General features: G+C 37.6%; 1 protein-coding gene across 6 annotated transcripts in view; it reads left to right on the top strand.

Annotated features, from left to right (window-relative positions):
* The window catches only part of LOC136850611 (GDP-D-glucose phosphorylase 1-like), a 243,843-nt gene that overhangs the window by 202,069 nt on the left and 24,597 nt on the right, over positions 1 to 17,177 (top strand). For all 6 annotated transcript variants that reach the window (XM_067124295.1, XM_067124294.1, XM_067124293.1 and 3 more), the window contains one exon: positions 2,210 to 2,310. In XM_067124295.1, coding sequence (XP_066980396.1) covers positions 2,210 to 2,310 — 101 coding nt within the window. The remainder of the gene's footprint in view (positions 1 to 2,209; positions 2,311 to 17,177) is intronic.

The raw sequence follows: 17,177 nt of genomic DNA, 5'->3' as shown, positions 1-17,177 counted from the left end.
CATGAGTTAATGACTTTGTTTTGTTTGGACACCAGTGCACATTTAATTGCCTCTGTGCATTTTGTAGGTATTTCAGTTCATTTATTGTAATGGATTTTAAAGGAACTATACTCTATTTCAAATTCATTGATTTTACTGTTTAGTAAGATTTTCAATACTTAATAAGCTTCCATTGAAGTTGACATACCAACAATATGGAAAACATGAATAGATTACCAAGTAATATTCGTGATAAATTGCCCAGCTGTGTTTTGTCAAAAATCATCTATGCCACCTTTGTCTCATTGTGTGTAAATGAATGGTGTAGTATTTCAAGATTTTGATAGAAATTGGTGTAGACTAACGAAGCAGTTTGTTCCTCAATCAGATGTCAAGGTTTCACATTTGTAAAACCCATTTCTTATGATATGGTTCTTCTTTGTGGGCAGTAAATTTCTTTCTTGTATATATTAATATATTAAACTAGTTGTACCTTGCACTGGTGTCTCTAGTTTAAGGGATGACACCAATAAATATATTATTGCTTATAGAATGTCACAACACGAGTTGGTCTCTGACCCAGTTGTCATGGCCATATACTCATAATAAAGTTACTCCATTTAAAATCATTGGAAAATAAAATGAGAACCACTCCTTTTTCTCTCTCATAAACAACATACAATTTCATAGGTAGGTAGCCTGCTTGTGTTTACCACAGCATACCATGGTTTTATGACCATTAATTTATTTTGTATACAGCAGCTTTTTTGCCAGCTATTACCATATTGAATTACCATAACCATACATGAAATACAAAATTATTGTGTCTATTCTTTAATTGGCATCAGAATACAGTGCATTATTTTTTTTTATACGTTTACGAGGTATTCATCCAACACTTATCACAAGACATAGTGTAGCACGTACACACATACACACGCTCAGTCATAAATCAAGGTTTAATAATAAATGTTATACATTTTAATATGTCTTATTTCTTATATCATACTGTTGAAAAGAACTTCCAGTAAAAAAGTCTTGAGAGTGAGAGAGAGATATAATGACTTCAGGCATCGTCAATAAAAGTGCAAATAGCCACGTGCAAATAGCCAGTTGTTTTGATGCAAATCATTTCAGTGCTATTTGAAGCTGTTAAAAGATAATGCATAATAAAGTCAATTTGCTAATTCCAAAGGCTATCCAATGCCATATGTTTTTCTGTATAGTGTAACTTAGAGGCTGTTGATACATCACTTTGTACCTTATATTATCGAAACAAACAGCGCACTCACAAACAAATGCACATACCCAAACATGCATGGTAAACAGTTTTAGTTTTAACTGTACCCTTATATATTGCTGCATTTTAGCTATTTTATCGTTCAGATTATTTGCAGTACTAGTTTTTTAGTCTTACAACTCTATTTAATAACTGATTACAAAGGCCGAATTACAAGTGTCCATTTTTGTAAAATGAATATAGTGTATACTTGTATTACATTTCTAATATAGTTTGTTTCTTAACTAACATATTAGTTACCTACAGAATTGTTGTTATTGAAAGCGAACGGAAAAAGGGGTGTGTATGTGTGTTGTATTTTAGCAAGGGTTGGTTAACAATGAGTACGATATTGCTATCTGAATGCGCACTCGAACATGATCAAGAAGCAAACACGCTTACACATTGGAAATTGTTCTGATTTTTAGTGTACCCATGTGCACTGATGCATCTGTTTTAAAACAAATGTTGTCTACAGTTCTTAAGACTCATCTGTCCACAAAGGGTCGCGTAATATAGTCTAGTTTTTGTGTCATTTCCAAGAGGTTCTCTTGTGTATGTTTGGTTTGCACTGTGTGAATTATTTCTGAATTCTTAGCATAAGAATATGAGATATGTACTAGGAGAATGGATTGTAATGCATCATTTAAAATACCATTTTCTATTGGCAGAATGGAGATGAGTGAGATGTCATGATGACATTTGGTAGTGTGAAACTCAAACTTTGGAAGCCCTCTCAACTATTTTTAAAATGTGGCACTTGGTGGAAGGGTGCCAGAACAGCAGTTTTAATCTGGAATGAGACTTTTTGATCCAAATGCCATACTAGCAGGTTTTCTGGACTAAGTGATGCCGGAAAATTGGACTTTTACTACATTTTATATAATATATATATATTTTATTTTTGTTTGTTGTTGACCCAAGGTTCTTACAGTAAGACTTATTTTTCAGGAATGCATAAACTTAGCCGGTCCTTGTTATGTCTTCAAAGATTATTTTGCTCCAGGATTTGTATTTCAGTTAGAAGATGGAGATATTAAGAAACTTGTAGGGTAAGTTATTGTGCAAGATTTACTTATTTGCACATCACCATTTGATTTTGCTATGATTTTTGCCCTCATAAGTTATTTAAGAGCTTTATTTCTTACTTTTGCTACATGGTGGTTTAGTTATATTTAAGCAAGAAAATACATGAAATTTTAGTGATATAATGGCAAATATTACAGTAATACTTTGACCTTACACAATTCGAGTTGCGCGAATTCACAGACACGCGAACTTTTCATTGGAACCTAACTAATTGTCATACGCGACTTTTTCACAGATATGCGACATTTGCGAATCTTGGAGAGAGGAGAGAGAGAGTGAGAGAGATAAGGGTTGTCCTTACTTAAGAGAGTGAAATCATTTATCAGTTAATACGGAGACAGAAAGAATAACATGAGAGAGAGAGAGAGAAAGAGAGAGATTGTCCTTACTTGAAATATCAAGTTAAATTATTTATGAACTATTACGGAGACAGAGAGAATAACATGAGAAAGAGAGAGAGAAGTTATTCATATGTTAGATATCAGAAGATGGAAATTCATGATTTATGAAGAAAAAAGGAAAAAGAAAGAGAGAGAGAGAGAGAGATAGTACCAGAAATCTTTTGACACGCAGTGGGCAACTATTGATGCATCTGACAGCTTTGCCCTTGCCCCTTTCTTCAAAGATTTCTCAAAACATCGGGAAATGATATTTGTTTGTTTAAAATATCACATAATTTACCATAGAAATGTATAAAATTTTTAATTACAGTTATATTATTATTATTATTATTTATTATTTAATCTTATTAATCTTATTAAATTTGAAAATCATTATTAGGTAAATCATTTATTTTATCAACAAAAACAAAAATAAACATATAAATGTAACCATAAAAATTCTTTCATTACTGAGATGAGAGAATTTTTATGGTTTTATTTTTATGTTTATTTCTTTTGTATTTTGTATGATAAAATAAATGATTTACCTAGTAATAATTACTAATTTTCAAATACTAATAATAATAATAATAAGATTAAATAATAAATAATAATAATAATAATAATATAACTGTAATTAAAAATTTTATACATTTCTCTGGTAAATTATGTGATATTTTAAACAAACAAATATCATTTCCCAATGTTTTGAGAAATCTTTGAAGAGAGGGGCAAGGGCAAAGCTGTCAGATGTGTCAATCGTTGCCCACAGGGTGTCAAAAGATTTCTGGTACTCTCTCTCTCTCTTCTTTTTTCCTTTTTCCTTCATAAATCATGAGTTTCCATCTTTTGATATCTAATATAAGAATAACTCTCTCTCTCTCTCTCTCTCTCTCTCTCTCTCTCTCTCTCTCTCTCTCTCTCTCTCTCTCTCTCTCATGTTAATCTCTCTGTCTCCTTAATGATTCATAAATAATTTAACTTGATGTTTTAAGTAAGGACAACTCTCTCTCTCTCTCTCTCTCTCTCTCTCTCTCTTAGTTATCACTCACACATTTTTACAACTTATTATATTGCAATACACTCCCTGAACACGTGAATTAGCCCCTGGTCACCTACCAGCCCGAACTACATCCCCATAGCTTTTACCCACTAAGTGGGTAATTAACTGTCAGCGTTACCAACGCTTACAGGAAAATCTTGTCAAATGAGTTACCTGAAGTACCATTGGCAATACTGCTGCAAGTCCCAGCCAAGTGAGGCCGAGATCCCCAATTGTTTTTTGTTCACTATGCTGTGTGGGTGTGCCCACATCAGGCAAACTTTTGGTCATTTAGCCCGACCCCCATTTAAGAATTTGGACATCAGATCACAATTTGGACTGTTTTTCAACGCATTTTCTCCTGGATGGATACTTTATTGATGGGATTTGGAACTTCTCTCTCAATTTTGACTTTGGGATCGGTACTTTGGACTCGATTGGATAAGTAAACCAAGAAGACGCCACAGTCTTTTGGTGCCTCCAGGAAATTCGCGATTGATACGTCAGGTGTCCGGAGTCAGGAGTCATAACCTTCGGGAACTCAGGGCTGTAAAGGAAGCCTTCAGGTGTTTTTCAGTCCTAGTGCGCAACACAGTAGTGAGTCTGCTTTGCGACATCGTAACTGCCGTGTCGTATCTGAGAACTTGGGGGGAACGAGATCATTAGAACTTAGAGTTGTATGCATTCTGCCATTCGATCTCATTCATCAGGTAATCAGGAATTGTGGGAGTGTCAAGACGTCTATGACTCTAGCTTCTTGCTGGCCTTAACGCCCTCGGTTTCTGGAATTCCTAGTGCTCCTTACGGAAGCTCCAATGTTCCTCCTCATGCGGAAGATCTGTTAGACAACCGCATTTTCACCATTATCATCCAAACTCTTGCGTGATGAACCTAGTTGCAGGCGACTGCCGAGTGAAAAGCTAGACCGTCCTGACACTCTAAAGCTGTGTCTAGACAGTGTTTCTTTCAGCTTGAGAAAGTCAGCCCGTAAGCTTTATCAGGTCAGCTTGACATGGGGAAGTCTGTGTCGTAAGGAAGGTCATTCCATTTTTAGGCCTGCCTGGTTTTCTCTTATTCCTTCGGAAAGTCAAGATTCTTCCATTTTCGGCTATTGCTGGCTACCGCTCAACAGTTAGTAGTACATTTTTCCATCTTCCCAAAAATTTCTAGCAGTAAGATCTTCTTTGATATATTACGTTCCTTTAAGTTTAATGTCCGGTCTTGCCGACTCGGGCTCCTTCGTGAGATTTGTCGAAAGTTCTAATGTTAACCCTTAAACACCGACTGGACGTATCGTAAAACTAAAATTGTCTGTCAGGTGACGAGCGGACGTACCGTATGTCGACTACAAAAAATTTCAACCTTCGGTCAACTTTGACTCGACCGAAATGGTAGAAAAACACAATTGTAAGCTAAAACTCATACATTCTAGTAATATTCAATCATTTACCTTCATTTTGCAACAAATTGGAAGTCTCTAGCACAATATTTCGATTTATGGTGAATTTAAAAAAAAAAAACTTTTTCCTTATGTCTGTGCGGTAACTCAGCCGAAAATTTCAGAAATTCTTTCGTCATTTTGTCATAATTTTTGCACCATTTTATATTAGCCGTTACATAAAGTTTTATATGTGAAAATGTGCGCAATTTCATGTAAAATACAACAAAAAACAACCCATGGTTTTAGCTTTTATAAGTTTGGAAATATTTTCATATAAATCACGATGTGCCAAAATTTCAAACTGTCAATCTTTGACTCGACCAAATGGTCGAAAAACGCAATTGTAAGCTAAAACTCTTACATTCTAGTAATATTCAATCATTTACCTTCATTTTGCAACAAATTGGAAGTCTCTAGCACAATATTTCGATTTATGGTGAATTTTAAAAAAAACTTTCCTTACGTCCGTGCACTCGTAACACGGCCGAACATCTCAGAAATTCTTTTGTCACTTTGTCGTAATGTTTGCACCATTTTATATTAGCGGTTACATAAAGTTTTATATATGAAAATGTGTGCAATTTCATGTAGAATACAACAAAAAATAACTCATGGTTGTAGCTTTTATCAGTTTGGAAATATTTTCATATAAATCATGATAAATAGAAAAAATTCAACCGTCAGTCAACTTTAACTCGAACGAAATGGTCGAAAACTGCAATTATAAGCTAAAACACTTACAGTCTAGTAATATTCAATCAATTACCTTCATTTTGCAACAAACGGGAAGTCTCTAACACAATATTTCGATTTATGGTGAATTTTTGAAAAACTTTTTACGTCCTCGCGTTATTTAATTCATGCATCATTTTGTGATAATATTTCTCTGTGTTGCTTTTGATCGTTTTACAATTTGTTATATACCAAAATCATTGCAATTTAGTGTACAATACAAAGAAAAAATAACTCGTTAGCTTTAACCTTTTTGTTCGCAGCACGATTTGTATACAATTATATATGAAAATTTTTTTTTGTGCTGTCATATATTTCAATATTTATCTATGATAATGATATTTTTTTCATTTCTGATGGTTGCATACTAAACTTAAGGCAATGTCAAAAAAAGGAGCCAAAAATGAACTCTTAATCTTAAAAACTAAGCGTACTGTGATTTTAAAAAAAAAACTTTTTTTCCGCTTCGGCGCTAACTTCCGAACGCCGCCGGCATACGGCAGACACTTGTAAATAGAGGCTTGGCGTTTAAGGGTTAAGATAACTGATTAGGTGTTTTCTTTCTTTCTTTCGGCTTTATCTGCAGATAAAAAGGTGAGCGAACTTCAGGAAGTTTTCTAGGCTGGTTTCCTAGGCGGGAAATGATAAGTATTTCTCTTCTTCCGGAATTCATGGCGAAGACAGAGTTGGAGGCTAAAACTCTGCCTCGTTCGTGAAGGTTCTTTATCTGCAAGTATTTGGTTCCGGCATCAACGGAGATGTCTTTATGTCCAATGCAAATATTAAAGTCTATTTATCAAAGGTTGAGAATTTTGTCCACTTCTTTGTACACTTCTTGTCTCATCGTGGAACCCTTCACGTCCGCTGTCAAGGATGCGATTAGTTACTTTCGGAGAGAGAGGGTTCCTGGTTCCTGGTTGATAAGCGCTCACTCCAGAAACACAGTTGCGGGCACACTTCATGATTTTCATATGGCGCGAACTTTATGCCCTTGAACACAATTTAATTTGACTTTACATTATATTTAGCATTTAACATGTTTTTTTCATTACTGCTCAGTATTCGGAGTATGTCCACTTCATCTTCCTTTCTAAGGAATGGTTCAGTGTCTTCTATTCTGGAGGTAGGTTACTTGCGAGTCCGCCTGTGTTTTCTTCCTTTACTTAAGAGACGTTCAGTTCGCCACACCGCGTATAGCGGCGAATTCTCCTATCTAGGGTGCGTTCAATTAGCTGAGGTGGTATTCTCTTAGTGCAAAGACTCGGAAGGTTATTCTCTTAGTCTACGTTTAACGGCGAAGTCTATTATCTAGGGTGCACTCATTTAGCAAAGGTGGTATTCACTTAGTGCGATGGTTATTAGGTTAACCAGATAGAGGAATTCCTTTTAGGCTTTAGAATCTTAAGCAACAGTGATAGTATAATCACATGAACATAAGTTTAGTACATTTTAAGTATCCTAGTCTTTGATAGTTTCCCTACGAGAGTCCAAAGAGGTGCTCTCGTAGGCTAGCCTAGGCTGTTTCGTCGGTGCTGGGATACTTCTTAGCTCGTCAGCCGTCTGCCTTTGCCGCAACCTGCAGGGCGGAGGGTCAACGGCTCGGCACATTGCCTCATTCCCTCCATACTGGGTAGGCTCTGAATAGCCACTTGGGAGATTCAGCATTCTCCTCCTTACATGAGTTATTCTCTTAGTCCGTGTGTAGCAGCTAACCCTATTATCGTGGGTGCGTTCATTTAGCTAAGGGGGTACAGGCAGTCCTCGGTTATTGGCGGGGCTTCTGTTCTGGGGGTGTAATGATAACCAAAAATTGGCGATTTCCGGCGCTTTTTCGGCAATTTTCAGGCTTATCAGCGCCGAAAAGTGCTGATTTTCAGTTTTCGGCGCCTCTGTTAGGTATGTATTGGCACCAATAACCAATTATCGGCGCCAGTAAGCGGAAATTGGCGATTTTCGGTGCTGAAAATTGCCAATTTTCGTCACTAGACAGGCGCCATAAAACCGGATCGTCATTAACCAAGCCCGCTGTTAACCGGGGATTGCCTGTACTCTCTTAGTGTGGAGGTTCTAAGAGACGGCCACTTGGAAGTCAGTGTCGGTTTTCATGACTTTCTACCTCAGAGACATTCAGTTTTCTTCGAAGAAGAGTTACTCGCTTGGTCCTTTGTGACGACCAACTCAATTTTTTAGTTACATAGTAATGTCAAGGGTGGGAGAAACTCTAGGTAATGAATGTAGTCTGAGGAACTTTGGATTCTCTGTTGGTCGGGGTTCATAGTGAGAGTATTAAGTTTGACGTTAGTACTGTGAAGTTAGGCAGATCCAGTGGACAAGTTTGGTTTCTTCAACCTCTTCTGCACAGACATCGGCGGCAATGGGCAGTGAAGAACTTGAAGATCCTGCACACTCAACTTCTCCTCCATACATGAGAGGCTACAATAGCCACATGGGAGGTTCTTAGTAACCCACCATACATGAGAGGGCTTTGATTAGCCACATGGGAGGTTCATCGTACCCCTCCATACATGAGAGTGCTTTGATTAGCCACATGGGAGGTTCATTGTACCCCTCCATACATGAGAGTGCTTTGATTAGCCACATGGGAGCTTCATTGTACCCCTCCATACATGAGAGTGCTTTGATTAACCACATGGGAGGTTCATCATAACCCTCCATACATGAGAGTGCTTTGATTAGCTACATGGGAGGTTCGTCGTTCTCCACTACTCATGGGAGGCTGTGATTAGCCACATGGTAATTTGGTTTTTTATTTTGCTACTCTATCCATGAGGAGGTTTGAATACCACATGAGAGGTAGCTCGACTCAGACAGTACCTAGACATGAGACTGATGTCGGGGGTACTCTGTCTACAGGCATTCTCACCTGCCGAGTGGGATAACTAGGTGAGGATACATTCATTTATACAGAGTAGGCAAATAATGAATTACCTGGTTTCCCTGTTGGCAGGCTGGGCTGAATTAGATTGATCCCACCTCCTTAAAATTTTGTTAATCGGGCTAATTCAGTGTTCAGGGAGTGTATTGCAATATCAAGTTTTCATGATAAAACTAATATTCTAATACTTACTTGAACACCTGAATGATTCCCACCCTCCTCCCCACTTCAATTTGAATAGTGGATAACGCAATTGGGGATCTCGGCCTCACTCGGCCGGGACTTGCAGCAGTGTTGCCATCGGTACTTCAGGTAACTCATTTGACAAGATTTTCCTGTAAGCATTGGTAACGTTGACAGTTAATTACCCACTTAGTGGGTAAAAGCTATGGGGATGTAGTTCAGGCTGGTAGGTGACCAGGGGCTAATTCAGGTGTTCAGGTAAGTATTACAATATTAGTTTTATTGTGAAAACTTCATTTCTCTGTACTTCTTTACCTGTACAGTAGATAGTTTAAATTGATCTAATTTTACCTGTACTGTCTACAGACTGTAAATGCGTTGGTATGGCAAATACGTTCTAAAACATAGAGACATAATGACCAAGAGTTGTATTAGTCCAAATAAAAATCACTGTTTGTTCATGAAAGAGCATATCAGAACAAAGAGAAAGAGACGTGGAATAAAGAAGTTATTAAAAAGAGGTTGAGAAGACTTCTAAAAATAGATCGGTTGGAAGGGGAAAGGGAGAGAAATTCTCTTCTAACTCTCCATTTTTATGTCATCCATTTATTTCTTTTTTTGAAGGGCAATGTATTAAGCTAACTTTTAAATGAAATTACAGTAACTTTAATCATTTCATTTAAAAGTTTCTTAATAATTTGGGAGCATGATTAGGGTCATATTTAGTGTTTAAACTTTTGAAATAAGTATTAGCATTTTTAGAGACCGTGCCAAACTTACGCAAAAATTCACCTGGCGTGAGGGGTTCTGGAACCCAACCTCGCTTAAGTTCGGGGTATCACTTTACAGTACTTGAAAACAGTAAATAAGTGTAAATATAAAACAGTTTTGTGACAATACTTGACATGGTTGTGATGAATTTGACATTCATTTTGATAGTGCAGCTTCTGCTCATCCTCAGATGGGTTACAAACATGGTTCTATTGGGCTCCAGAGGGAAGGCTGATTGATATTAAGAACTGTCTCATATCTAGTCTCAACTGAATTAGAGCTCTTTTTGGTACAATGATAAAATATATATGGACACAAAGCAAGGAGGCTCTTGACCTTGCCTACAGCGGCTACCTGGAAGATTATGATTTAGCCTTCTTCCACAGATGTGGCAGCAGAGGTGCTGGTAGGCTAGCCCATCCATTTCTCGTAGGTGTTATCTGAATGTGAACATTTTTCTTCCTTCAAGAGTTTTCCATTGTGCAGTGCTTTAACAGTGAGGTGTTGCAATTATCTACTAAAGAAAATGAAGTACAAGGTGTTTCCTAGTAAAATTCCAGTTTCATATTATACTAATTGCCTCTAGGTTGTCCTGTAGTGCATACATCTTGGCTTCCTTCTTAATTTTCAGTATATAGAAAGTGCTCTTAACCCTTAGTGGACGGATTGAGCTTCAGTGTGAAGTAAAACAGGTTTGGGGAGGTGGACAGATTGAGCTTGAGTGTGAAGCAGAATTATGCACCACTGTTATGGTAATACAGTAATGATTTGAAACAAAGATGCCAATACTTCTATATGCTATAAATTCACTAATGGCAACTTTTATACAAACTGAGAGTTAGGCCAGTATCAGTAATGCTTGTGACTTCAAGGGGGAAGGTACTGCATCTCTCTCTCTCTCACATGAGTCTTTGTGTAAGTTTGCTTGTAAATATACGAAGGGGTTGCTGTTGTTTTTTGTTTTTGTCTGTTACGATAGTATGTCGGTTGTAAATGTAGTTTTACAAAGAAAATTACAAAGAAATATTAGAAAAAGCATGTAAAAGTAAAAAAATGTTATTGAATCTTCCTTCTCGTTAACTTACGTGAATATTTTACAACAAATATGTAAAAAATTTGTTACTGCTTTTATTTCTTATCTGTTTTGATATTGTGTGAGCAGTAATAATAATTTTACAAAATCCAAAAAACTTATTTATTAGAAAAAACATATATAAGTTGGTAAAATTTACAATTGTCTTGTAAATGAGGCCCCACAAGGGGTTGTAAATAGTCATTTTCAACTTCTCGTGGAAGGTAGGGAAAATTTTTAGAATTTTTTATTTATACAGTGTGCATGTACGTGTCATTCTCTTTCCATTGATGTGATTTTTTTTTTATTTTGCCGAACTCAAAGTTTCCCCGGTCTGGGATGCTGCACATTGATAAATTATGCCGTCCCTTAAGGGTTAAGGGATTTAATTATAATTGGGATTTTCATTATGCAGTGCATCACCGACTTATGGTAACACCGACTTACGTCATATTCGATCGTACGGTGCTTTTTCAGCACCGTAACTTGATGTTGCATGAAGCTACAGCACTAATGGCAAGAATAGGCATCAAGTTAATGCCATTTATGACACTACAACTTGATGCAGCATCAAGTTAATGGCGCTTATGGTGCTGTAACTTGATGCAACATCAAGTTGCAGCACCAGACATCAAGTTATGGCACTGTAAGCGCCATTAAAGTGCCGATAACGGGGAAACACGACTTACGGGTGAAATCAGCTTACAGCACAGCACTGGAGCAGATTGCCTGCCGTAAGTTGAGGATGTTTAATATTGGGATTTTTGTGGGAGGTTTATCTTATTCTTTATTGTTCGGGAGGATCTATTTTTTATTTGTATTCCTTCACCGTACAGTTTTATATTACAATTCATTATTTTTATCAAGCCCTAATTGAGGGGATCTCGTATTGTGCCCTTACTAATACAGATACTTACAGTATATCTGTCCGGACTGTATACTGTTTTCTTAACAGGATCAAAATTCTTTCCTATACTTCACTTTTGGTACCCTGTATAATATATAATTTAATGCTTCATTGCATTATACTAATGAAAGTGTAATAATACCTTTATTTAATTAAAATTTCATAAAAAGGGTGTTACATGATGTCTATTTTTACACATTGTTTTGTGGCTGTTTTGTTTTGAAAGACCTTGTTGCTTAACTGGTCTTCATGGTCATGTACTATAACCAAGTTGGTCCATTTTGTTCCAGTTTGTGCCCTGCTTATCCAGTATATATATGTGGCTTGCATAGTACCATTTCTCATGGCTATTTTTTCCCATTACAGGGCTGCTATTAAACAAGACCCAGAGGTCACTTGCTCTGTTGCAAACTATGTAGTCTGCTTTTCACCTGGGGGACAGCACATATCACATGCCACAAACACAGACATAAAGGTGAATTTGGTTGGTCATATGATGGGGTCCAGTTTAAAGTAGCCCTATGGATTCAGTGGTTTGGTAGGAGTGCTGATGAAAGGGAAAGGGATTACATCTTCTTGGCAGAACTCTGGCTGTGATTGTTTTCTTCCCCACCAAGTATATTCCATGCTCAGCCAAACATGCCAAAACGTAGGAATTCATGATCTTCCTATATGACTTCTCTATTGGAGGTGAATTGTCGTTATTTGGGACACATGCCCTGAAAAATGGGCATGAATTGGACCAAACTATTGAGCTGTCCTTACTGAATTCAAAGGGCCCAGAGGCACTGGCCTTTTATCTTGCGTGAGGAAGTGCTCTGGGAGGGGGATTCTGGATCTCCCTTGCAAATCCAATGTTGAAGAGGACTCTAACAGGCCCCCCTCCTCCCTTGATTTTCCTGTTTTCCCCATGGTTCTTAGTCCCTCACCTGAGGCTTCCTCTCTGCCAGTTGGTAGTAATCCAACTACTTCAACCCAAGTACCTCAAGGAAATTCTGATTCAAATGTATGGTTGGAGTTCAGGAAGGAGATCCTTAAGAAGGTAAGGCAAAGTATTAAGGTTCCCCTTGGAAATACAGGGCAGTCTTGGTTACTGAATTGGACATTGTTACCAAGACATTTTCAGCCCGTAGGAGAGAGTCCAAAAAGTCCTTGAAGGCCACCGACATGAAGATTACTTGCTAGGGAAGTAAGGTCCTTGTAACTGGCTACCAAAAACCCCAAGGCTAGGAGAAATTTGAGTTGATCTCCTAGATCCTCATTAGAATCAGACCTTGACTCCTATTGGAATGCCCTCCTGCTTATAATACTGACATGTCATAGCACTCTGAACATTTTGGACTCTAACCTTACCAGGGTGAGAGGATCAGGGATGCCCTCTCCCATCCCTGACACCAATACTCCAATACTGAAAATCCTTGCTATGGCACCTCACGGTCTCTTCTTACAAGATAGCAAATACTTTATTAAGGAGCAAAAGTCAGTGATCAAGGTGGATCATAGAAATCCATGACAGAGCTGCCCTTTGCCATATGGAATACAGAAACTGCTGAGCTGGAATGGTGGCCAGGTGATCAAAGCCCTTTTTTCCATTTCATTGCAAATTCTGGTATGTTGACCATCCTGGAGAATCAGCACCCCCTCTGGTTGTCTTCATCCTTCCGTCCCTTTACTTTTAAAATGATGACTCTTGTGCAGGAAGATTTTCAGAATTTCACAGTTACTAAGATGTATGAGACAGTGACAGAGATAAAGCCATTAATTTCAGCCATCCCAGTGTCTGACAACTCCATAAAGGAATGAGAAGTGCATCCTTTCCTTAGAACAGAAAGAGCTCCCTTTGGACGGGGCTACCCAGCATTTCTGTCCCTATGGGCAAAGTCTCCGACAGGCCACTCACTTTTGTGATCCATATGAGGTTCCACTCATCTTTATTCTAACCTCTACCATGATCCTGGAAGTGAGTATGAGGGAGATTCCAGAGTCACCAAGGACCATTATGGCTGCTGTTGCTTATATTTTTATGGATTCCCTGTGGGAAGTGCTCCTTGATTTTATGAAATGGCACCTAAGGGACCAAAGAGAAGCATAAATCAAACTAATCACTCCCCAAACCCAAGAAACCCTATTACAACCCAGAGTTGGTCTTTTGGCCAGTAACAGAAGGGTGTTGTAATGATTAACATTATAACACATGATGGAGTATATAATGGACTCAAAGATAAGAGGGCACTTTCCCTTTATCTTCAGCATCATTTAGCTGAACCTAGATTTTTTCCAACGTCAAAAGAACCTGCAAGAAAGAGAAGTGACTAATTATCAAAGAATTCTCGCAGTTGCGCATCCGCCCTATTTGTTTACATTATAACACGTGATGGAGTTATAAAGACCAAAGGAGCCATTACTCTCTGTTTGGTCTAAAGTGAACGCATGTTCCACTGTTTGGTCTGTTTAACGGTTCATGTTGTTACCAGCGCTCCGAAAAAATTCGACTTTTTTCTCCATTTTAGTATTGAGGATTATGGAAACATCAAAAATAGCAAGATAAGTGCTCAATATTAACTTCCAGTTAAAAGTTTTAGTTTTAAACTTCTGGAATTTATATAATTTGTGTGTTAAAGCCGGAACCCGGCTCGTTGATCGCTAGCCTACCTAGTTTCGTAAAGCGTTGATTGCTACCTAGTTTTGTAAAACGAAAATTGTTTTAAGTTCTAACTAAATGTTTTAACTAAAAGAAATGTTCTCAGATTACACGATGTTTACAATAATCTAGGCAGTAAGTGAGAATAATTCAGACTAGATTAATAGTGGATGTTGTCTGTAGCCTATGTACATCCTTGGATTACGTATCCTAAGTAGCCTAGCTTAGACTGAGGACCCTAGGATCAGATAATAACAGTATCTGGGCAAAGTAAATTGATAGCCTAACAATGAGGCTACATATTAGTAAAAAAAAATTTTCCCTTTTATATAAGCCTGTGCACTTAAGCATGAGCTAAATAATCCAGGACTAGCCTAGGCATTACCTTATATCAAGTTAAGTGGTAACTTAAAATGAAACATCCCATTTTTGGACTAAATTGTTAGCCTAGACCATGTAATTAGGACTAGATGAAATCAAAATCTGTGCTGGATGAGATGGTAACCTAACCTTAAGGCTACATACTAAGGTAGGCTGATTGTGTTTTGTTTATGTAACCCATACACTTAAGTGTGAATTAAATAATCCAGATTAGGCAGTAGCCTAGATAAGAGTAAGTTATAACCTGGTTATAAGGTTACACACAAGTGATTATATACTGTTTTATATAGTAAACCAAATAGCCTAGGATTGGATATAAACAACAAACTGGGTTAGACAAATAGTTGAATAATAAGGTTACATATTAGTAAGTTTTCTGTTTTTATAATAATCTGGATTAGGCAATACCCTATACTAGGTTAAGAAAGAACAAATAAGCCCAGGATTTTTTATATATAAACAGTATCCTAGCCTAAATAAAATAACCTAGTTTATGACTCGGTAGCATATCTTTAAGGTTACGTGCTAGTAGGGTCTTGTGTAGCCTATATCCTTAAAGGTGATATAAATCTAGAACAGGCAGTAGCCTAACCATATTAAGTAGGAACCCCCTTATAAGGAATATCCTACTATTAGCCTAAAACAGCAATGGCCGAATATCAGATGAAAAGGTAGTCTCGGCCACATAAAACAGAAAAACAGATTATAAGAGAATTATTTTCTGTAAAGTTTATATCTTTTAAGTTGTAAATAAGCCTAGAATAGGTTAAGCAAGAACCTTCTAAGAAATCCTCTATTCTTAGCTTAACGTAGATTATACTAGAATCATTACCCTAAGCTATATAAAACAGTAGTTTGGGTTAGTCAAACAAATTAGTTCATAGCAGTTAGTCTGAATGGCATGACAATTGGAATTAAAAATTTCACTTGGCCATTGCAAAAGGACTAACAGTGTATAAATAATACAGCCATGTACAGGTATGAAAACTAACCTAAACCTTAGAAGGTTTAACATAGATATTTAATTAAATGTATTAAAACTGCACAATTGTAATCAAATTAACCTGTAATATGGAAACTATATGAGGAACTACAGAAGTGTCCCTCACTTAAAAACAATTAATACTAACTAGCTTCTAACAACAACTTGCTTTATATCACTACAGGGCCGCCATTAGGCAGGATCCTCAGTTCAAGTGTTCCGTAGCAAATTGCTCGGTTCACTTTTTGCCAGTGGGTACAGCCCATACCACCTGCCATGAGCATAGTCCTTGTAAAAAACAAGGAAAATTTGCTTGGTCGCCAGATTTGGGCGAGATCTGTAGTATGCTCCTGGCAGCAAGTTTTAAGGACGAAACAGCTCCTTTTAAGCTGTCTCAATGGGTCCTAGGGTTCAGTAGGGGTGAGGAAGGGGGAGATTATCTTTCCGGCAGAACTCCGGCAGCAGATATTTAACCCTTCCTCTGAACAACATCAATGTTTGGGCCAAAACCCATTAACATCAGTCGCCAATACCTCCCAGGTTAACCCTGTGGAGGAAGTAGAGGAATCTTTACATGGAGTTCACATTCTTATTAAAAAATATGAAGTGAACATTGCCATCAAAATGGCCCTGCTGAACCCAGAAGGCTCAGGGACATAAATTTAAGCTAGCCATGGGAGAAACCTCCCAGAAGGAATTCTATTCCCCATGCAGCTATCATTGCTGAATAGGATCTTTCCCCCAAAAGGGATACTGGGATCCACCTAACTCAGACTGAAATGTCTACTTTTTTGGAAGGGTATAGTAACTTGCCCAGGACTTTTGCCCCTTGATTAACAGGCAGTTACAGTTTAGTTGCTGAAGCTCAGTTAGATTGCACAAGCTCCCCCAAAAGGGATACACAGTTTATGGCAAGCTCCCCCAAAAGGGATACACAGTTTGTGGCAAGCTCCCCCAAAAAAGGGATAGACACAGCAGTTTGCAGTTTGTGGCATTTGATCAGTTCTGTAAGAAATCTTTTATTGACCTGTACCCAAAAAGGGATACACAAGCAAGCCCCCAAAAGGGATACACAGTTTTGCAACATTTGATCAGTTCTGTAAGAAAATTGAGATTTTATTACCTGTTAAAGGGATACACAGATGCAAGCTGTTTGCAAGTTCCCCAAAAGGGATACACACATTTGGCAGGAAATTGAGCTCAGAACCAAAAGGGATACATGAAAAACTCCCATGTAAGTGGATACATCCAGATATTTGCCCAAACAAAGTCTGATTCTAGAATTCTGACTAGTGGGTCAGTTTGGAATACAGAACTTCAGATCAAAACATAATAGGAGCTCCAATACTCACCCCTGATGATACTGAAATCCTTGGCAAGATGCCTCTTGTGCACTTTCTCT

This window comes from Macrobrachium rosenbergii, chromosome 22 (assembly GCF_040412425.1).
Source record: "Macrobrachium rosenbergii isolate ZJJX-2024 chromosome 22, ASM4041242v1, whole genome shotgun sequence".
Classification (NCBI taxonomy): Eukaryota; Metazoa; Arthropoda; class Malacostraca; order Decapoda; family Palaemonidae; genus Macrobrachium; species Macrobrachium rosenbergii.
This window is presented reverse-complemented; position numbering and strand designations above follow the sequence as displayed.